The 23,381-nt window shown below is 41.7% G+C and overlaps 1 protein-coding gene and 1 long non-coding RNA gene across 10 annotated transcripts in view; one reads left to right on the plus strand and one right to left on the minus strand.

The window, feature by feature from the left end:
- C6H1orf105 (chromosome 6 C1orf105 homolog) overlaps positions 1-22,234 on the plus strand; it is a 38,318-nt gene extending 16,084 nt beyond the window's left edge. For 8 of the 9 annotated variants that reach the window (XM_077901693.1, XM_077901684.1, XM_077901685.1 and 5 more), the window contains 6 exons: positions 2,876-2,966; positions 9,768-9,842; positions 15,882-15,949; positions 18,841-18,905; positions 19,364-19,485; positions 21,864-22,234. In XM_077901693.1, coding sequence (XP_077757819.1) covers positions 2,922-2,966; positions 9,768-9,842; positions 15,882-15,949; positions 18,841-18,905; positions 19,364-19,485; positions 21,864-22,001 — 513 coding nt within the window. In that variant the 5' untranslated portion in view covers positions 2,876-2,921 and the 3' untranslated portion in view covers positions 22,002-22,234. The remainder of the gene's footprint in view (positions 1-2,875; positions 2,967-9,767; positions 9,843-15,881; positions 15,950-18,840; positions 18,906-19,363; positions 19,486-21,863) is intronic. The other variant, XM_077901686.1, reaches the window with a different exon arrangement.
- On the minus strand, positions 985-9,995 carry LOC144316150 (uncharacterized). Its single transcript, XR_013381981.1, has 3 exons — positions 9,746-9,995; positions 3,519-3,685; positions 985-1,405 (listed from the first exon to the last, which is right to left on the minus strand). It is a non-coding gene; the product is annotated as an uncharacterized LOC144316150 (long non-coding RNA).
- Positions 22,235-23,381: the final 1,147 nt, after the last annotated feature.

Consider the following 23,381-nt stretch of genomic DNA (forward strand, 5'->3'; position numbering starts at 1 on the left):
ATATGTTTCTGTGTTTCACAATTGGAGGTGTTCATGTGTTAGCAGCATTTTAGTGCTGACACTCGAAATATCTGGGCTTCTTCATTCCTCTTTCATTTGTGGTCCCTGGCTGCTCTGGGGAGGGGAAGTGGAAGGAAGGGGGAAATTGAGGTAATGTGGAGGCGAATGGAAGAAATCAGAGGGAGGGGAGAGAGAGAGCAGCCAGGAGGCAACTTCGAAACCACTTCATAGATGAGGAGGGCTGGCTCCCTGGCACATGTGGCAGTTTGCTAGAAGGGTTGTACTTCTAGCAAAGGGATGTTCGTAACCGTCACCTACCCTCCTACCCACAAGTAAGTGACTCTCCATGAAGAACATTCTCCCCGCATGGCCTCTTCAGTAACATGGACCTTTGCTTTATCTGCTGCTCCTTTTAAAAGCCACATTCTCAGTAAATAGACAGATTTGTGTATTTTCAGAGCATCTAGGAAGTGCCTGTTGCTCTGTTCTGCTATTTTTACTTTGTTGTCTACACTCTAGCTCATGTCTAGCTAGTATGAAATGGCTAGTGTTTGACATCTAAACAGGGTAACAGCTCACTATCCCATCTCAGCCCCGTTCCCATTAGACCTGCCCCTGTAGCCAGGAGTAAAGCATCCCTGGGCATGGTGCTCTCACTCCTAGCTCTCTTGTTTTCTGATTGTACAGTTTTGGGGTCAAGGGTAGGGAGTGGAAGCAGGACGAGGGCCTGAAGAAGGCAGACCCAGAATATGATGGGGCAGCCCCAGCACCTCTTCCCCTTCACAGCCATCCTGGTATATCAGAAGGGACAGACTATTGATAGTCTGAAGGAAGGGGTTGTTTTCCCTCTGGCCATAAGGAGAAATTACCTGAATGGTCAGTAAAGCTCTACTCATCTCTAAACAGTATTTGGGCAGCAGTCTCAACTCTTGTGAGGAGAAAGGGCACTTCTCTCCCTCAAAAGACACTGACTAGATGCCACCAGTGTGGTGCCCAGAGCTTTCAGGAAGACAACGTAGGAATGCACAGTCTTTCGAAAGGACAGTTTACTTAAGTATCAACAATCTTTTTTTTTAGATTTTATTTATTTATTCATGAGAGACACACACACACACAGAGAGAGAGAGAGAGAGAGAGACAAGAAGAGGGAGAAGCAGGCTCCACGCAGGGAACCCGATGTGGGACTTGATCCCGGGACTCCAGGATCGCAAGGCAGGCGCTAAACTACTGAGCCACCCAGGGATCCCACTATCAACAATTCTTAAAGATTAGAAACTCTTCATCTGGCTAACGCTCTGGGTTCCAATTATTTTTGGCAAAACTTTCCTAAGGCCTCAGTAAGAAAGTTATAGATGTGTTTTAAGTATTACCTAGTTTGGCACAAGCAGTTCTAACACAGAAGAGTCTGAAAAAGAGAAAGAAACGTTTAGTAAAATGTACTCAGAGCACCAGAAACTACCTACATGGCTGGAGGAGTGAGGCCTAGCTCTGAACACCATGGCCTGCACAGACCTACTTCTTTCAAAGAAGACTGTCATGCTACATGGAAGCCACACTCATCATCAGTCTCTAGAGCCTTCAGGTGACACTGAGGCCTTGTGTATTTGAGGTTATTGAGTGCTAAACAGCTCTAGAGTGGTCTCTGGTCTCTCTTGGTCAGCATTTAGGTGTCAAGTCCAAGGCAGGCTGGCTGTCCACAAATCAAAGGTAAAGACAGTGAAGGGCTGGGTCAGACCCACCGGACCACTGCTCACCCAGGGAAATGGTGAGGAGAAATGAAACCATAAATGCCTCGGGAATACCAAACTCCTGTCACATGCCTATGTTATAAATGAACAATGAACAATGAAATCTTTCCTCATTAGAGAGGAGAGGTGTTCCTGGCACTCCGAGTTTCCATTTCTGGAATGCCAGGGGCATGTACAGTACTGCACACACAAGCAGTTTTTGATGACCGGGGCCCCTGCAGGCCTTGGCCTCTTACATTGTAATAAAATGAACCATAACAGCTGCAGAGCAGGTGGGCCTTTTCAAGGAGATGTGGATGTGTTTCATCGATTACATCTGCTTCTCTGAACAATTTTTTTCTCTCTTAATTTGTACACTATCTAACAATTCACAGTTGGCATTGCTTAGTTCAAATCAAAAGGACAGAGAAACCAGAGTGACTTAAGAGAGCAAAGCCATCCTTTGGAAGCTGTCAAATGGCCTGTGCCCTGCAGGACTGTGCTGGGCAACAACTCCTTGGGGTATCTCCTGGATTATCTTTTTTTGGAAAGGAAAAAAATTTCTTCTTCCCTTCAAGTTTCTTCGGGCTGGTCGAAGAATCAAATTGACATGAAGCACATTAACAAGAGAAAATCAAATTTGATTTTGTACATACAGGAACCCACATGAGAGTCCAAAGACAGTCATGCCAAATAAGGTATATATGTCATGCTGAACTAAGAAGGCAGCAGGGGTTGAGAATTTCAAAGGGAAGGAAGACAATTCACAGGAAGAAAGGAAAAAGTAAATGTTTGGCAAGCAAATGTTTGCTGCGCCATCCAGAAACAATGGGACACAGAGATTAATTTCAACAGACTTTGCTAAATTCCTCTTTACCTAGTTGATATATTATATATAATCTATGATGATAGCTCTCTTCCTGGAGCAGGTCCCTTATCTAAATTCTTTAAGGCAGTTAAGGGGAAGGTCAAAGTTTCTTCCCGAGTCTTTCTGGCCCTGATTGTTTTCAGCTCAAAATACTCTGCAAGTCAATATAGTACATCTTGGGGCTATTCATATTAACCCCTACATCTCTGAAACAACCAAGGGGTTGGTTCATCAAATCAGAGACTGTGGTTCTAACTTGCTCTTTTTTTTATTCCTTTAGATATCCTCAGAATTCTGGCACTTTCCTGATTTCATCCAAGAAGGATATGAATTTGCCTATTTTATTTCAAGTTCCAGATGTCTTATCTAAGGTACTCAATTTTGTGTTTTAATTGAAAAGAAACCCATAGTGGTTCAGGGATGACATCGAATGTAAATACAAGGGCATTTTCTCTCTCCTTAGCAGAGCGCTGGGCCTGGAACATCATCACTGTTCCATATATATTTGTTGAATGAAATGAATGAGCATCGCAGACTCGCCCAAGGTCAAGTACACTAGCATTAAGAATGAAAGTTACAATCATCAAAAAATTAAAACAAACACAATCCTATTGAGAAATAAACCCTGAAGCTTTCAGGGACTGTGCTCAGCCTGTGTCCAGAGCCAGTCTTAGCTTCTGGAGCCTCTGACCCTGTCCCATCACTGCCCTCGATCCCTTGTATCTCCCACCTACACATTCTACACCCGTAGAATTTCATATTGTCCTCCTCATGTCCCCTCCACCTCACAGAAATCAACTGAGATTGACAACTGGGTGATGACTATACTCCCCAGGAGGTTCCCGATCTTCAAGGTGCTGATAAAGTCAGCAGTGCTAAGAGACAGAGGGAGAGAATTCTCAGGCATAAAAGCAGTTTCTCACCTGAGGAGTACACAGGGTGGCTGCTGGTGTGCCAGGGTGGTGTTCCTAAGCACTTGTCACAGCGCCCCACTCGTGGTGACACCCGATCATGGTGACAGCTCCACTCTGTGAGTTACCACTGGGTCAGCCATGATGTCAGGAGGTAGATCCCTGCTTAGGGAGGCCTTCTGTGGTTTAGGGAGATATGGAGAGACTGAGTTAGATGCCAGCTCAGTGAATCAGTGCACGGGACCTGATAGGTGCACAGCCATCATCAGGGGCAGGCAAAGTCCCTGTGAGGCAGTGAGAAGGAAAGGAGGGGTGGGCAGAGAGTGCCAGGGAGTGGTTGCAGAGGAAGCGGCACCTGCATGTGTTCTAGAAGGTACTCCTATAGTGGAGGGAAGCACCAAGGGAACAAAGACACAGAACCTGAGCATGAAAACATCAAGGAATCAGGCCACGGCAGGGAAAGAAACCACGCAGATGGGTGGGCTCAGCTGGAGGGCAGAGGGCCGCAGAGGCCAGGAGCTCTGTGGAGATGGTCCAGGTTTTCAGCTCAGCATGGTCAGGGGCTGTGCTTGAGTCACTGCACTAATCCCCCAACATCCAGGCCAGGCATGTAGGTATGAGTTCCCCCTTGACATGCACAGGATCAGCTGAGTGGAGACGGGATCCACCCTGACAATTGCTGCAGAACCAGCGACAAGCCTTCCAGACACTGTCTTTTTGACCTCTGATTTAGACAGGCTCTCCCCTGCCACCGAGCACCTCCTTATCCCAGGTGAGCTTTGAGTCTCAGTGCATGATGCCTTCCAAGGCATTAATATTCCAGGCCCCAGACCGCTGGGGCAGGAGGCGCGAGAGGAAAGCATTGACAATGACCTGGGCAGGTTGAGAGGCCCATCTCCAGCAGGCCAGAGAATTTCATGGCTGCAATATGCAGGAGTGGCCACTAGAGGGAAGCCAAGAGCAGCTGCTTCCCTGGGCTTGGCCAGTAGGCTGAGGCCAGGAGGCCAGGAGGCCAGGCTCTGGGCGGACCCAGGGATCCCCAGATCCTAACTCCTGCAAGGAAAGGAGGGCTCCAGGACCTCACCCTCATCCTCATCCTCACCGTGTCTGGGGCTCATCCCCACCCCCCCCACCCCACCCCACCCGTGTCTTTCTGTAAAAGACAGTTACCCCTGCAGATTAGAAAGGCAAGCAGGTATAGGGAAGGCAAAATCTTACCTTTGCCATCTTCGGGTTTTCAGCTGCATCAGAGAATTAAATCAGTATAAGACAGATTAACGGGACAAAAGCATACAAATGTATTAAATGTAAGTTTTATGTGACACGGGAGCCCTCATAAGGAAATGAAGACCCAAAGAAGTGGCCAAACCTACATGTTTTATGCTCGATTGAACAAAGAGAGGCAATGGGGGAAAGTACCTAAAATAGATGGGGTGGCTAAAGGAAGATAAAAACGCTTTTAACAAGGTCTGCGTGTGCAGAATTGTACAGTTGGCTGTGACCACGAAGGCCTGAACGTATACCCTGTGAGGTAACCATGGGCTCAGCCAGCAGCTGCTCCTTTCTGGGAAGAAACCGTGCTCTATCCGGTGGGAGTATAAAGCACCGTGGACACCTCATGTCTTTCTTTATCCTCTAAATCACCAACCTGCCAAAGGGCTGCTGGCAGCCATGCCACCAGCTAGAGGTCCTGGCCTCCAGGCACAGGTGTAAAGGTCCTTCCACCTGGCTCCCTTCCCTTCCCCACTCACAGGTCAAAGGGCAGAACTTTGAACATTCACATTCCAGTGGCATTCCTGCCCTACCCAGGAGCAGTCCTGTGGTAGAGGCGGCTGTCTGCGTGTCTGGGGCAATATTCACTAAGGGGTGGAGAGATAGAAAGGACATAGGGGCTGAGAGATGGAAAGACAGGGAGAGGAAGACAAATAGCAAGAAAGCAGAAGCCGAGAGAGGCGCAGAGAGGCGGGTAGGGGCACAGATTACAAGAAGAGGAAGTAGAAGAGGAAAGGCAGAGCTAGCAAAGAAGAAAAATGGAAAATAAACACAAAGTGGTGGAGCCTCAATACTCCCCCATTTAGACATCCACGGTGGAACAGCTTCTTTGTCAGGCAGGACTTTCACCTGCTGTTCCAGGCATCGACTCATCCAGATGCCACGGAATAGCCCAGTGTACTGTGATCGTTGAGTAATTGAGGCTGAGACGACATGCTCTGAGCTCCCTAGCAAGCAGATGTGGGGGGCTCTCTGGGGGCTGCAGTGGAGGCCCTGGGACCCCTTGGTGCACTTGCTGGGTTGGGTGCCGCTGGACAACAGCTACTCACTTACTAGTGGAGAACCCTACTCTGTTCCCTCGGCTCCTGCCCTAACTCACTCCTCTTTTTGATCTGGGTTTGTTGTTCTAGTGTAATGAGTCAGAGTCCAGATGAGAGCAGTACTATTTTGCTTTTAGCAGACCTGTGACAAAGGCCCCTGGCTAAACACACTGCAGCGGCAGAGATGTGGCTAGAAAACGCACAGGACGGCAACTCTCAATTTTCTCACCACCGAGAACTTGTTTTATTATTTCTCTCTTGCTGAATCTCAGCGTTTGAAAGCTTATGACCACCACAGAAACCACCTTGCATGTTCCTAAGTCCTTTTCCTGTGTATATTTATCAGATACATATAACTACAAATGCAGTTTTAAAGGGAGGTAATCATGGTCACCACTGACCTGATGGTAATAAAATCCAAGTTTAATAAGTCTGGATGGTAGATGCATGGTTGTTGATAATATTTTGTGTATGTTTGAATTTTTTTCCTAGTCAATCATATGAGTATTTTAAAAACTATCTCCAACTGTATTCTTTAATGGAGATGGCTGGTATTTTCAGATTGCAGGAAAGTGTGTAATTATCAGAGGGCTTTTCTGAATATTGAAAATAACTCTCCAATCACCACTTTTTTTTCTAAGGGATATAGGAAGCATTATGTCCTCCTATGGATCCTAAGAATCTACTTTCTCCCTGAGAAAAGGTAGTCTTCTTTTGTCCCTTTATCCAAAAGTTTCTGGCTCACTGAAATACATGTATGGTTAGACAAATCTCTTAACCCTTCTGGGCTACAATTTGCTCTTTGTGTTCATTCAAAGAGTTGAACTAGAGGTGACCCATGAGGTGTCTCTCATTTAAGTCAGGAGTAGAAAGGAGGAAAGGAACAGAGGTGTCGAGGGCAGGAAGGATGAAAGCAAATTTGTCAGCGTTCCTCAGCATGCTTGTGGTGGCTATTTTTAAGATCACCATCTGGTGCTTTTACATTTTCAGTTTTGTTATGTGGAGAGGTATGTGTGTATATGTATGAGACAGAGAGAGAAAGAGAGGTGGAGAGAGAGGGAGGGAAAGAAACGTATTTCTCTGTTTCTTTATCAAAGATTCAGGAAGGCCAAGGACTTGGGCCATGAACCAGACCTTATGAACCTCAGCAGATATTAACCTCAAATATTAGGACATTTCTGATCGTGAAATGTGAAGAGCAGACTCCATCTTTGGGGGCCTTGCTGAAGTGTGCTTCATACCTTGGCCAAGCTACAAAAGGTTGCTCTCACTTTCTCATCACATCTGCCATCTGCTATCCTGAGGACAGCTGCTTGGAAAATGAGAACCCCATTAACATTTCAGAGCTTTTCTTGGTCGCTCTTACTCTACAGATGATACTGACTCTACAGGGGCCTGTGTACTCTGAACCATCAGCCAATTCATTTGCCATTTCTGCTACTACTGCTGAACTGGCCCTCAGGAAATCAAGAGTGAGCAGCAAATGCTGCAGAAGAAAAAGACCCTTGATTCTAGGGCCAGGAAAGAAAGCAGGGATATAGGAAGGTTTGGGGGGAGGTCTGGGGGTAGGAAGAGGGGTCCTACAGAGTGTGGAATCCCAAATTGTTTGCATCCACTTCCTTGTACACACATAAGTATATGTTTATGTGATTCATTCATTCAACCAACATGTGTGAATGCCTATTGTGTGCCAGATTCCTGATAGGCTCTAGGGATGCAAAGGGGTTTGAGACATGTTTTTGCTTTTCAAGAATTCTCAGTCTGGTGGAGGAAACCAACGAAAGAAAAGAAAAGAAAAGAAAAGAAAAAAAGAAAAAAGAAAAGGAAGAGAAGAGAAAGAAGAAGGAAGGAGAGAAAGAGAGAGAAAGAAAAAGAAGAAAAAGAAAGAAGAAAGAAAGAAAGAGAAAGAAAGAAAGAAAGAAAGAAAGAAAGAAAGAAAGAAAGAAAGAAAGAAAGGAAAGAAAGAAGAAAGAGTAACAGGACAAAATGCAACAAAATGCTGTATTAAGTCTGTGATAGAATCAGAAAGGCAGGCACCCAACTCAGGTAAGGGGTGTGTAAAATGGTAAGAGGGCCTTGAGGAAGACTTTTCTGAGAAAGTAACAGTGAAGCTGTGTCTTGACAGATGTGGAGTTAACAAGGCTGGACAGAACAATATATAAAACATTTCGTCTTCAGGCTCCACGGGATGGGAGTCCTCAAGGTCATGCAACTCCGCATCCCATCTGCCGCCCTCGTTAACCCGGCAAGATCCTGCCGTGCACCTTGGAGGTCTCTCAGATAGGTCTGTTGCTTGATTTGCAATGAACTCTTCCTCTTATGTGAAAACCAAAAGCCTATAAAAGGGGAAGGAATCCACCGCAGGAAAATAAGAAACCACTTATAACTCCAAATCTGCTCGAGGACACTCCCACTTTCACCTCTACCCGTCTATACCTTCTGCATTCTTTCAGACTAAGTGTAATGCCGCTTCTCGAAGACTCTCCTGATCCTGCAGTGGGATGTGGTTTCTCTTTTCTGAAGGCCTGGAAGTACCATTGCTTCTTCTGTGATATCGAGTGCATCCGGTCTTGGATCACAGTTTCAGAGATGTATATAAGTCTCAGAACTCACAGATGTGAGGGATGGAAGGAGGAGCCAAACCCCGGGAGATACCATCCCCAAGGTATCCGGAAGATATGGCAGAGGGTGGAATCTGCCAGAAGCCCAGGAGTCTCCTCTGCCTCTCTGGCCTCTGCCCAAGCCCCACTCCCCACACTAGACAATAGTCCGTGCTCAGCTAGCCTCAGTTACCTGAAGCCAATCTGCTAGGTCATTCTTCTGCGCCATTGCCGTGCTTCCTGGGGGTTGGAATGCCCTCCCCCAACTTGTTCACCCTACCAACACCTACCCAAACATTGCCTGCTCCTGTAGCCCTTCTCAGACCCTTCCCTCAATGTCCGTCCCACCTCCACTTTTTTCAGTTTCACTGCACCCTCAACATATCCCTGTCACATAACCTTCTATACTGTTGTGCTTCCTTGGGCACAGTCTGCTGGGTGGTGAGCAGCTGAAGTCAAAAGCTGTGTCTTATTTGTTTCAGGGACCCCAGTACCTAATGAATGGGCAAATGAATGAATTTGTATTCCCCTGGCCTGCCTTAGGGCCAGAAAATGCCTTATTCATCTTTGTGGCCCCATCCCAGCACATTTATTATGGCCTCACAATAAATGTCTGTTGTTGAATGAATGAATCGAGTTGTTCACACTCATACTTTAACATGCCAACCCACAACATTGTATTGTAATACTCAGTTGATTCTTTTTAAATGGCCTATAGAAATGAAATGTATTTTAGGTATTTGTCAAAAGAATCCAACTTTGTCTCTAGTTTGCAGTCCTCATACCTTCAATAATAATGTCTCACCCAAATGCTTTATATTTCTCAGAGGATGAAGCTACTGGACGACCAATCCACTGAAGGTCACCTTAGGAGCACTGCCCAGGCACTCCCCACACTGCAGAGATATATTCCTCCTCTTCCTGTGTCCCATCCCTCTCAGGGCAGCAGGAATGGGTCAGGGCACAGGTATACACACATGTAGTAACAGGTCAACAATCAAATGGCAGAAGGGGGCTTTAATTCACAGTCATTGTTTATCCCTTTGACCCCCCTCCCTCATATTATATGCTTCTTATGAACATACTTCATGACTCTGATGTCAGTGTGAGTGAAGAAAGGTAAGTTGTACCTGTACCACTATATACAGGGATCCCAAGTAGTCTGTGACTGACCCCCTCCTGCCTAAACTCTTTCTAAACCTACCAGCTGCAGCCAAGCCTGGACTCCATGTCCACATGGGATGGAACTGACTCCCTCTGTTTTATGGAAGGAGTAACTATTACCTTTCCTAGTCCTCCAACCCTGTCCCCCTTACCATTTCCTTACCTTCCTCTGTTTCTCCCCTCAGGCCAGGAGGATCCAGAGTAACCCCATGCTGATCAGAAATAAGCAGCTGTGCTCCACATGTCAAGAAATAAAAATGGTAGGTCAACGGGATGATAGAGATGAGCATAGGTATCCCAGAGGATAGTAAGCACTATGCCTCCCTGACCAGAGCCCAGTGGAGAGACAATACTTTTTGCAGGAATGGCTGAAAATAAGGACCTGTTGGCTCTGGGAGCATCATTATCTGACACAATATGATAAACTCTCTTTATTTTCAACAAACCAAAAGATGAATTAGGGTAGGTGAGTTAGAGGGATAGAGATGAGATGAGCCACCATACTTTGAGATCCTAAAGTAACTGCACTGCTGTAGAGGTTCAGGAGCTTATGAAACTTCTCCCCACTTAACATTTCCACAATACAACACGAAAAAACACACAACCATACAACACAATCTGCCCCTACCATTTTAGTCATGAAACAAGCAGCTTCATCTTTGGACACATCAATTCAATCAGTGCCTCAGGATTAAAGCTCAGCTATAGTACTTTCTAGCTAGTGAGTGGTGTTTGTAACGGGTGGTGCAGAATGGTGGGGAATGAAGGCTAGCAAGAGGATTATGGGGAAACAAGGACAAAGCTCTGCCATCTGTCAGAGATGCTGCAGAAAGAAGCCTGTGTATGGAGGAATGCTCCATAGGTCAGAGTTAGGTCTTAAGTCAGTTTAAAGATTAGAGTTAGGGTCAGTCGGGCTTGGGTTGAAGGTTAATTTAGCTAAATGGCTAGGTTTCAGATAGAAGTTGAGGAAGGGTATTTATAATTCTGATATCCTATGATTCTCCTTTGACTCTGGGCTGGTGTGTGATAAAAGGAAGGGCAAGGAGTAGAAGAAAAACAGGAGACATAAGAGAGCCTCCTTTGATTAGTTAATGGTGAAAGTTCTTGGCTAATAAGATATGAAAGAGACCAGCAGTTTTGTGAAATTTTTGTGTGGGATTTGGAAATTTAACTGAAGCTACTGACAAAGGTATATCTAATGTTACAATCTATGTCCAATTAAGACCACAGTGTTCAATATTAGCATTGACTGGAATCTGGGAAAGTGGAATTGAGATTTCTCCTGATCTTATTCCTGATCTTATTCCTGGAATCACTGTGTCCACATTTAGAATGCACTGACCCCAGGCCCAAGCTGGCTTTGGCCAGCTGGCTCACTTGGGACTTCAGCAGCTGCTCTCTTTCTCAAGACCTCTTCTCTGACCTTTGCCCTTGCCCAGGCCTGATTGGAGTAGAACCACACACTGTGGTTTTACCATTCACTACAGATCCCAAAAAGAAGGACCTCAAACGTGAAAGTCAGAAGCAGTTCATGCAAACCCTGGTGGGAAACTGCAGAAAGTTAGAAAATGAGCACGCTTCATACTGCTTCACTATGTACAATAGCACTTCAACTTCCTCCTGGGGTAGGGGTACTGCATATCTCCTGTAGTCACTGAGACCCCTCCTTTCTCAACAGGGGGTTGAAAGTAGATGCTGGGGAAGATATAAAAAGACTCCAAAAAATATCAGGTTGACTTCCTCAACCTGATAAAGCATATCTATGAAAAACCCACAGCTAATATCATACTCAATGAAGGAAGACTGGATATTTTCCCCTTAGATAAGAAACAAGACCAGGATGTCCATTCTTGCTGTTTCTGTTTAACATCATACTATATGTTTTAGTTAGGGAAGTTAAGAAAAGAAAAAGAAATAAAAGGCACCAGATTGGAAAGGAAAGCATAAAACTATATTCACAGATGGCATAATCTTCTATCTAAAAAGTCCTAAGAGACCCACATAAAACAATTAAATCTAATAAATGGGTATTGAAGAGTTACAGGATACAAAATCAATATCAAAAATCAATTCTTTTTTATATACTAGCAATGAACAATCCAAAAATTAAATTAGGAAAACAATTCCATTTACAATAGCATCAAAAAATTAAAATACTTAGGAATAAATTTAACAAAATAAATGCAAGCCTTCTACATCAAAGGCTATTAAATTTTATATAAAGAAATTAAAGAAGACCTAAATAAGTGGAAAAACCCAGATTTTTAAGATGGCAGTATTCCCAAATTGATCTATATGTGCAGTGCAATCCCTCTCAAAATCTCATGTGACAGGGCAGCCCTGGTGGCTCAGTGGTTGAGTGTCTGCCTATAGCCCAGGGCATGATCCTGGAGACCCAGGATTGAGTCCCACATCAAGCTGCCTGCATGGAGCCTGCTTCTCCCTCACCCGTATCTCTGCCTCTCACTCTGTGTCTCTCATGAACAAATAAATAAAATCTTTAAAAGAAAAACTCATGTGACATTTTTGAAGAAATTGACAAGCAGATCTTAAAATTCATATGGAAATGCAAGAGATGTTACAACCATCTTAGAAAAGAAAAAGTTGGAGGACTCACACTTCCTGATTTCAAAACTTACTATAAACCTACAGTGATCGAGACTTTGTGGTACTGGCATAAGGATAAACATGTAGATCAGTGGAATAAAATTGAGAGTCCAGAAATAAAATCTTATGTGAACAAATAAAAAAAATGTTAACAGGAGAACATCAAATTTAATTACATACATGTGGGGTCTCCATAAAAGCAAGAGATCATGAACAGTTGGTTTTTGACAAAGGTGTCAAAACAATTTAATGAGGAAAGACTAGTCTTTTCAGTAAATGGTACTGAGACAACTGTATATCCATATGCAAATCCCTAGCAGAAAAGTAGGTGTAAATCTTCATGACCTTGAATAAGGCAATAGTTTCTTACACATGACACCAAAAGCACAAACAACAACAAAACTACATAAATTTGATATCATCAAAATTAAAAACATTTTTGCTACATCATCAAGAACATGAAAAGAAAAAAAAAAAAGAACATGAAAAGATAACCCACAGAATGGAAGAAACATGTTTGCACATCATATATCTGAAAAGGGACTAGAATCCAAAATATATTTTTTTAAAAGTTTACAACTCAACAATAAAAAGACAACCACCCCAATTCAAAATAGGCAAAAAAAATTTTTTTGAATAAACAATTCTCCAGAGAAGGTATACAAATGGCCAATAAACACATGAAAAGATGCTCAACATCATCAACCACTAGGGAAATGCAATTGAAATCACAATAAGATATTATTTTACACCCATTAGCTTGACCATAATAAAAAAGTGTACAATAACAAGTGTTGGCAAGGATATGGAGAAATTGGAACACCCATCCATTACTAGTAGGATGTAAACAATGCAGCTGCTTTAGGAAATGGCAATTGGCAATTCCTCAAAAACTTAAACATAGAGTCACCATATGACCCAGTATTTTCATCCTAGATATATACCCAAGAGAATTGAAAACATATCCACACACAAACTTGTACAAGAATGTTCATAGCAACATTATTCATAACGGCCAAAAAGTGAAAATACCTCAAAGGTCCGTCTACTGATGAATGCATAAACAAAATTTCATTTAATCCATGCAATGCGGGATCCCTGGGTGGCGCAGCAGTTTAGCGCCTGCCTTTGGCCCAGGGCGCGATCCTGGAGACCCGGGATCGAATCCCACATCGGGCTCCCGGTGCATGGAGCCTGCTTCTCCCTCTGCCTGTGTCTCTGCCTCTCTCTCTCTCTCACTGTGTGCCTATCATTAATAAGTAAAAATAAAATAAAAAAAATCCATGCAATGCAATATTATTCAGCCACGAAAAGAAAGTATTTATATATGTTACAACCTGGATAAACCTTGAAAACATTTTGTTGTGTAAAGGAAACCAGACAATAAAGGCCACGTGTTATATTGATTTCATTTATTATGAAATGTCCAGAATAGGCAAACCTGTAGAAATAGAAAATAGATAATCCTTAGCAGTTGCCAAGGATTTGGGGAATGAATGAATGAAGAATGAATGCCAGTGGGGACAGAGTTTCTGGGCTGATGAAAATCATCTGGAAGTAGATAGTGGTGATTGTTTACAACTTTGTGACACTACTAAAAACCAGAGTTATATGCTGAGATGGTGACTCTTACGGTGTCTGAACTTAAAAACAGATTAACACTAGAAAAATATTTTTTACAATAAAAGCATAAAGTGGAAGAATATCAAAAAAAGAAAAAGTCTAATAGGACCTGGCTTGTATGATGACTGCTTATACTCCTATGTATGAGTACCCTGGGCCAGGAGCTCAATTATTTATCATGGAAGAAATACCTACTGAGGCTTATGGCTGGCTGTGAGTCCCCAGGGATATCTGCCTTAGTGTTATGTAAACCATCTCTTTTTACGTGTCTGCTCCAAACAGCTCCTCTTCCCTGTAAAACATCTATTTTGTAGTTGTTCTGTTATCTGCGTTACTCTCTGATACACACTTTGAAGTCCCTTCAAATTAGGATGTCAAGCTAGTATGTAAGGAAGTATTCTCTAACATATGTATGTTAATTGGTTTTAAAAGTCTATTTATATAATTCAGTTCATTTCAACAAATATTTACTGACTGCCTACCCTAGGCCAGGCACTTAGGTAATAGCTCAGCTACAGAGGAAAGAATAAATAAATAGAAGAGTAAGACATAAATCCTACCTTTAAGGAGCCAGTGGGTAAACAAATAAAGATAAGGAGGTGATGAATAGAAATAGAAATAGACCTGTGGGATGTGAACAGATGTGGAAAGTAGAGATCAGAGAAGTCTTCCCAGAATACTACACCTGGTTTTCAAGACTGAATAGGAGTTGACCACATGACACACTTCTTTTCAGGGACAAAAGTACTATCTTCAGTAAAGACCTTTGAGGTATTATTATTTCATTTGTACGAAATGTCCAGAATTATTTTTGAGGTAGCCCCCATCGCCCACTCATGCATGCAAAAAAACTACCTGGATTTAAGGGCTTTTGAAAAAGGGTCATGCTAATCAGAAGGTAGAGAGTTTCCTCCATCTTTCTTTCTCTTTCTGAAGAGCCAATGTCAGAAGAAATTTTGGAAAAAGGCAATACATCTCCTTCATTCCCATCCCTTTTATGTATCTAAGAAACCTCTTCTCAGGTTCTCACCAAAGCCTTTGCTGTCCTCACTACTCTCAGATGCTCCCGTCACTGGATCATTTCTTTCCTCTCTCTCACATCTTCCCCTCAGCTAATGAGTTACAACAATTTGATTAAATACCATAAGTGATTGGTGTTTCTATAGACAATGTTCAGATTCTTCTCTCTTTTCAAGCATCGCTGAAGGCCCTTAACACATAGTCACTTGCAGGTTTGTTGTGTCATACATTTAAATCACAAGTCACTAAATGAGTAACCCAACTAACCACCACACCCACATATTATGATTATTTTTTCATTGTCATGGCTATGATGTCTTTTGAGAAATAATGGGGAACAAATGATTCTTAGTGAAAGCCTGTGCTCCAAAAGAAAACCAATATTGAGTGCCAGTAACAAATCTGGAAAAGTTCAAGAACATAATGTCTTAATCAGGAATACTCTGTGTAATTTATTTTAGTCCTCTAGGAAGGTCACACTTAAAACCAAGTGTGCTTCAAAGTGGTTTCATTCATTCCCTAATTTGATCAGCAAATATTTCTTGAATAGGCACTATGTTAGAATCTGGAAATACAAAAAAAGGGACATGGTCTCTGCCCACATGAAGCTGAAAGTCTATGAGGGAAACCAGACATCATGCAAGTAAATAAAATAAAAACCTTAGGAGTATTCCTATAGAGAAAGCCTAGGGAATGGTGAGAACATAAGGCAGACAACTACCTAACAGTGGTCCAGGAGTCAGTGTTGTTTGTGAGAGGCTAACCGGTGATCTGAGACCTGAAGAATGTTGGGGGTGAGCTATGAGCTAAACAAAGAGGATTGGAGGCTTTACCAATATTGAGGTTTCTAACTTCAAAATCTGATAACCAGGGAAGACCATAGACTCTATGGCTTGTGAGCAGGTGATCACCTCTGATTCATTCATATACAGAAGAAGACGTGAATAATTCTAATATTAAATACAAATTGAGTTTCTATGATAGTGCATTATTTATTTAAATTGGAATATGGTTTTGGGTGATGTTCTAAATGAGACTTTCTTTCTCAGGTACAACCAAAACCTGTGATAATCCCTCATAATCTGAAACTATCCTTTGAGAATCTTATGAGTCATAGGTAAGTCTAAGATTTAAATCAGGACATTATTTTAATTCTGTTTATATTGGTTTGTGGATACGGGACAGTGGACTGAGAAACATAGTAAGTAGAACGTTTAGGGAATGCTTAGAGAATGGGCTTCTTGACTGGTTTCATTTCCTGGTTAAACCAGAGAGACCAAAAAAGTTGTTTTCACCTTTTTACTGAACAACTATTGAAATTGTAGTAGAAAGTATTATCTGCATTTCCACCTTCCCAGAAACAGTACAAGGAAGGGGATACAAGATTCCTCTGGTAGCTCAGTCAGAACTGAGTACAAATTCTCCATGTAGATGATTTATGTAATTCAGAAGGCATGGGACATTACACATAATCTGTTCTCAGTCCAAGACATCCTCTGTTACTTTTTAGTAACTAAAATTCCTGTCATCAGTTTGTTTTTAATTGTTGTTTGCTGCTTTCTTATCAAGAGCAAGTATATAAAAAATAAAATCCAGTCAGAATTTTGATTAGTTGGATTTCAGGGATTTTTCTTCTCCCCTATCAGAAAGGGAAAAGGACTGTAAAGAAGTTTTTATTCAAATACAGACTTACCCTGGATAAGGCACCCATGAGGATAGACTTCCCTTATAGTAGATGGTTGGAACGTAGGCATACAAGCATGGTCAGATTTGATATGAATAAAAAAAGTTATATGGGATCTAATGACAGTCTTCAACTTTTCTCCCTCAAAGAGAAATCAATAATATGGAAAAATAAATAAGTCTCTTTGTAAGCTTATGTTAAACAGCAGTAGATGCTGTGATTCCTTTTCTGAAATTTTCTCCAAGCTGAAGTATAGACTCAGATGCATGGAACCCATGTGCCAGGTGCCTGACCCAGGGAGAAAGGGTCAAGGAGGAAATGGGTAGTGTACTTGAGTACAACAGGCTCCAGTACTAATAACACTTACCTGCACTCACTCTATACTTTTCAAAAGCACCTGTCAGATCATAATAAAAGTAATTCAAATAAATATTCTGTATAGACTTTAAAAAGAAAATAGAACTATCTAAAGTCTGGGATTTCTGTGCAAAAGTTTCACTCTATGACAGAAACTTTTGAAATTTGTTGCCCCAGTTTATTTATTTTGCAAATTTGGTATTTTAAGTAAACTCCCAAATTCCAGAATCATTAGCTGATTTTAAACAAATAGCTCTTATTACTTGAGCTAGACTAGGGGTTGAGCCAATCCTAAAATCACATCTACACCAACCTGAAGTATCATTAGATGGGTCATTTTTTTTTTTTTCAGTGTAATGAAGGGAAACAGACCACTTCTGTTCTAGATTTAGTTAGTGTGACTGTCAAGTAAGGTCCTGATTCTATTTGTAGCTTATAAAATCTATAAGCTTATAAATCTATCATGGTTTTTGAGTCTCACTATATATATACGGGCAGGTATAATTGTCCTTACTGAAATAATAGTTTTTTTAAAATGACTTTAATTGTAAATATTGTAGAAATTAAGTGATGTTTGTTTAATGGAAGGAATGAAAGAAAAGCAGGAGGGAGAAAGAAAGAAAGGAAATATAAGTGGAGAGGTATATATTTGTTGATTTATAGTGCAAACAAATCTTCAGTTACTCAGTCTTAGAAATACCACCTTCCTGTTTGCTCAACATGGGTAAGAGAAGGGATTTTTCTTTTCCTTGGTCCCACTGATTTCTCCAATGGCAATTGAGTAAAATAAATTGGCCAGATGGGACATATTTTTGGTAGCAAAGTAAAATAATCTTGGAAAATCTTTGTAGAAATAGAAACAATGAAATGAGTTCAGAGACTTAGATATCCCATCAAAGTTTAAAGATTTGTCAATCTTTCAAAATTAAGCAACTTAATGTAGAAATGGTTTGGGCTCATATCCATTTTGGTGAAGGGTCACTTCCACAGCCTTAGCCGCTGGGGGAAATAGGATGTAGTCAAGACATTTTCTCTAAAACTGGAAGGTGAAATAGGTGATAGGATTAAGGAGTGCACTTGTGATGAACACTGAATGATTAAAATAAAAACTAAAAACAAAGAAAAATATTTATAAAAATTTTATTTAGGGGGATCCCTGGGTGGCACAGCGGTTTGGCGCCTGCCTTTGGCCCAGGGCGCGATCCTGGAGACCTGGGATCGAATCCCACGTTGGGTTCCCGGGGCATGGAGCCTGCTTCTCCCTCTGCCTATGTCTCTGCCTTTCTCTCTCTCTCTGTGTGACTATCATAAATAAATAAAAATTTAAAAAAAAAATTTATTTAGGGACGCCTGGCTGGCTCAGTTGGGAGAGCATGCTATTCTTGATCTCCAGGTTGTGAGTTCAAGTCCCACGTTGGGTGTAGAGATTACTTAAATAAATATTTTGTAAAAATTAATCAAAGTCAGATTGGCAACAAAGTATTTCTAAATGGTTTCTGTTCTGCTTTAATAACACTCAACAGTAGAGAATCAGTCTCACAGCATAATATTGATGGGAATAAAAGAAGAGATTTTAAGGCCAAAAAATAAAAATAAAATAATAAGAAGGTTCTGTTTTTTATTCTGTTTTGCACTTGAGGAGTATATTACTGATGTGAAAGAATTGTTCACTTTTTTCTTGAAACTGGAGGATTCTTGATTCCTTCTATTTTTAGACCATATGTGTTTGGACAATACATAAAATGTTTTTTCAATGAAGTTTTTATCAAACTCCATAAAAGTAAGAGAGCTTAAGATGTAGTGGTCTCTGGCCCAGGCATATTATACTGTGGCAAAGTGCTCTGAGCACAAGGTTAACAGGTGCTGAATTCAAGAGACCATCTGTGTTTTAAAATGTATCAAGACACATTCCTTTCCACCAAGCCTGAGCCACATAACTGATGTGTTTTCTTGCTTCTTCCAAACAGAATGAGTCTTCATCCACCAAAAGCCCAAGCTGTACTCAAACATTCCCATAATGACATCTCAACAGGTTTGTGTTTTTAGAGCACTTGTGGTGGGGGACATACCACCCCCAGAGGAGCACGATGAAAAGTTTAATCCCTAAGATAGTTACTAAATTTTCTGAATAAGTTCCCTCTGTCTGCCCCTTTCTCTTTTCACATACTGCTTATGGCCTGTTTTAATTGCTCCCCGGCTGTCTCTTCAGGCTAGCTCCACCTGTCTCCTCTCCGGGCTCACTGACCTTTATGTATGCCACATTTCTTCCCAGGTCTTCTCCATAGCACACGGCTATACCCCATTCTTTCTAAAGACCCCCATAATTGACTTGCTGAAGAATTTTCATGGAAATGGGGCACAAAGTGTGTAATTCCCTTTCAGGCAGTAAAGGTGGGAAAGGAACGCACCCCCACACCCCTGAAATGGCCTCACCAAAGCCCTGAACCTTCCACCCCACAGTTTTTTAAACCACCTGCCTTCTCTTGGCAGCTGCCCTGCACTATTCTTATGTGCACTTGCTACTAATAGACAAAAGGATAGCATCTTCAGCAAGAGCTTCAGCATTGACCTGTGTCTCATCTTTTAGAGACATCAACACTGGGCTGGTGAAGGTGGGTGTGGATCCTGGGGGGATACTCTGGGTTTAGTGCAGTAGACGCTGTCATGTAAGTTTATCCACCTTCTTATTCGCTCCCATATTAACTGAAGCTGCCTCCAACTTTTCTCTCATGTGATTTACACAGTAAGTTAAATCCAAATCACTTTCTTTGCTTTGTACAAATGGAAAAGTCTAATCTCCGTCTGCAGGGGAGCTAGAGCCAGAAGTGCCTGAGAAGGCATCCAGAGAGGAAATTTAAGATAAAAGGGATTTCTTGAAGGGATGCTAAAAGTGGTGACCAGAGACTTAGGTAAACAGTTGAGGTTTGGAGATATTCACATTGGTGGAGTGAAAGACTGCCAGTCTCAGGGAATCCCTTCTTGGGTATCTGGAAATAATGGCTCTCATTTAGCCAAAGTGAACTAAAGAGCCAAGAGCTAAGAGCATCCACCCAAGAAAATCTCCCCCTCTGCTTGTTCACTCTTCTGTGACCACCTCATTCTCTTGAAGCCAAGAGAACGTAGGGTGACAGGCATGTGCAATTGGTTCTCTTTTCCAGTTGCATACTCATTCTGAGTTTTCTTTGAACCTGGATTTTTTCAGGCCTACCTCACAAAGAAGTAGAACACACATACATGCACACTCTTACATGCCCTTCCCTCAGCAAGAGTGTTTATTTTGTGATTCTACAGGGCAATGCGATAAGATGTCTTTCATCAATTTATTAACCATGGGAGTGTATTTCAATTACCAATATAAGAGCTAGACTTTGTGTACAGAGGTCAGCACATTATGTTCTTGGACATAATATGACTCTTGCCCATAGAGTTCATCCAAGAACAGCAATCTTGGAGGTAGGACTTGGGGGAGAGTGCTTATGGAGCTAAAGCTTGGCAGATCTACTATCGATTTCAGCTGTGACGTTTCTGAGATTTGCTTCATTCTGCGTGTACCCTCTAAGGTTATTGTAAAAGCACTAGCCTAGAGGCAAGGAGACCTAGGTTCAGATCCTAGTCTTGCTGTACAGGACTGGCCAAATTGTTTAAACTGTCTGGGCCTCTGGGTTCCCACCTATAAAACCAAAGAAGCATTCTGCTGTCCCACTTCCCCCTCCCCCGCCCCTGAAACCCAGACACTTAGTACAGGCAGCCTTCACCTTTGATCAGACCAGAAAAACTGCTGACGCTGTCCTGGCCCTACTGGTTTATACAAATTAGACATGTCCCTGCTGCAGCACTTGCTTATTGCTGAAGCTGCCACCCACCTGTGCTGCCTTGCCTGTGGACAAACTACAAATACCAAATGGCTGACTCATTCTAGTGAATATTACTGCCAATCATTGTCTACCCCTTCTTCTTAATCACAACAGTGACTTCCAGTGTGTTTCTGGATTCAGCTAACCTTGGTATATTATCAATAATTATTGGTAAGAAGTAAGTAAATAGAAAGAGCCTATCTCCATAACTGATGGGGATTTCTTCTGGATTCATTTATCTTGACTCTGGCTTTGAGTCCAGAGTTCTATGATGTATAGGGCTCCTGTGGTCAATAAACATCAGTAGAGATGTGAACAGCCTGCCTTGGCCTACTACCTGGGAGAGTGGTGTGACAAGATTCAAAGACACTGGGCTAGGATTAAGGAGATCAGTGTTCTGGTCCCCAGTCCATCAGTACCTATCACCCTGGACCTTGTTTCCTCTTCATTATAGTAATGAGACTGAACCAGATCCTTGGTCTGGGGTCGTGTGATATCTCTTAGCTCTCATTCAGCTCAAATGAGGAGCTTTTCCAGAGAATTCAGGACTCCAATTCCCTTCTATTCAGTGACTTCCAATAGAAAGACGTTATCCTTCGAGCAATGTGTCTTCTGGAAAAGTTGGAATATTAACATTTTTGTAAATAAAATCACATTTGAAGAAAAGGTCAGAATAAGAATTTTAAGGAACCCTAATTTAAATTATTTCATAAAATAAAGGTTCCTTTTGAAATACAAATACTATTGTAGACTTTTTGTAAGGATCATAGTTTTTTTTTTTTTTTGAAGATAGAACCATATATGTGTCCCTGAAAAATATTCCAAGAATTTAATCCTCTTTTCCCTTTGACTCACATTATCAAATACATTTTATATTCAGTTTTTATTTAATTGGCAATGACTCCTAATACTTGAGTTTTGTTTCTGGGTACTCTCTTCTGACCTCTTTGATAAGATTTGTAGAAGCTTAAATCTTGGCAGAATAAGATGGTTCTATTAAAAGGAATTCTTATGTGAATTTTGAATCTGTTCTATAAGGGTGAAAAAAAAGTATTTGGTGACCTTTAGATATTTTGAGTTGCTTTAAAAATAGACTCTAAGACGCCCTTGCATTTCCTTCTTACACTGTCCTCCAGAGAGCATTCACTACAGACTGCCCATTCTGGGCCCCAGGACAGCTGTCTTCAATGAACTGCTGGCAGATACCTATGCAACTCTGCAGGAGACACAACTCTCTTCCTTGCCCAGAAAGGAGCCAATGGGCAAGACAGTGAGGCAATGAGTGGTTGGAGCTCATCACCTTCCAGACTCACAAAGAGAAAACAAGTTAACCAATCCAGTTTCTGGCATGTTAGCCTAATTTCCTCCTGTCACCACAAAGGTGACTCACTTTTACCTTCCTGAGAGTGCTAGAATTCTAGCTCTTGCCACTGTCTTCTCACTCAATTTTCCTAAAGACAAGTGGTTTAATTTCCATGATTATAAAGGTTTACTGATTAAAATGGAACATTTTGAGTATCATTAATTTTATTTTTTTTTTAAGATTCTTAATTGTGTCATAATAGACAACATCCTTTGTTTCTAAGCCTTGAATTTTCCATGCAAATTATTTCGGCTCTTCAGGGCAGGGGGCTGGAAGTGGCTCCCTTAGGTCTCTCATGAATTCAATCTATTATGAATACAGGAGAGAAATGGAAGTCACCTTCCTGTCAATATCTCTGTTAGTTAACTGGTAGGTGACAGAGGATACTGTGATGCAATGGGAAAATGGCAAGTGATTAGGGATTGCAACCCTTGAGGACAGGAACTGTGCCTTGTCTAGCTCCCCACCCCCTATTTAGTGCCCTGTATATTATCAGATATTCATCTAATCTTTGCTCATTCATATCTAAATCACATGCTTGTATTTTGTTATTTGATTACTTTCATTTGAGAAGGTGTACCTTCAGCTTTGTTGTGGTCCATGTGGCAGCAGTGTGAGGGAGACAGAGGAAAACTCTAGGATTTCAAATATATTTACAGGCACAAATGCTCAATACCCAGCTTCAGGAGGGCTCATATCAAAAAGGTCCCTTCCATGGATGCAATGGCCTTGTGGAATCCGAAGACCCTGGCTAAATGGACACTGGAACCCACATGTGAGAACCAACCTCTGTACTGACTGTATTTGAAGAATGGGCTTCAGGAATCTTTAGCAGATGGCCTGGTGCCTAAATTGACCTCATTTCTTATACATACACACACACACACACACATTTAAAAACAACCCCCCAAACCAGAAAAACTCGCTCGATTGCCCTATATTTATCGTAGGTTATGATTCTTGGTTTCAGTTCAGTTAGAGTTCAATAACTCCAAAAATAGTATGTGCTTCCTCTCGGGGCATGCATATATTATGATCCTGCTTCATGACTATTGCCATAGGACAGACAAATCATGAATAAAAATGTTTTTTCTTATTTTTTGTTTTGCAAATTAATGTAGCCAGGAAAAGGATTTGGGGTACCTAGACCCCTGAATCAGGGAGAGATACATGCCCTAAGCACAATTAGTTGGAGCTTTTGAGGTAATCTGAATATCATATACCCAGTCAGATAGAATGCTTCCTAAATCACAAAAAGTCCTCACCTGGAGTACAAGGGTATTTCTAAAAT

This window comes from Canis aureus, chromosome 6 (assembly GCF_053574225.1).
Source record: "Canis aureus isolate CA01 chromosome 6, VMU_Caureus_v.1.0, whole genome shotgun sequence".
Classification (NCBI taxonomy): domain Eukaryota; kingdom Metazoa; phylum Chordata; class Mammalia; order Carnivora; family Canidae; genus Canis; species Canis aureus.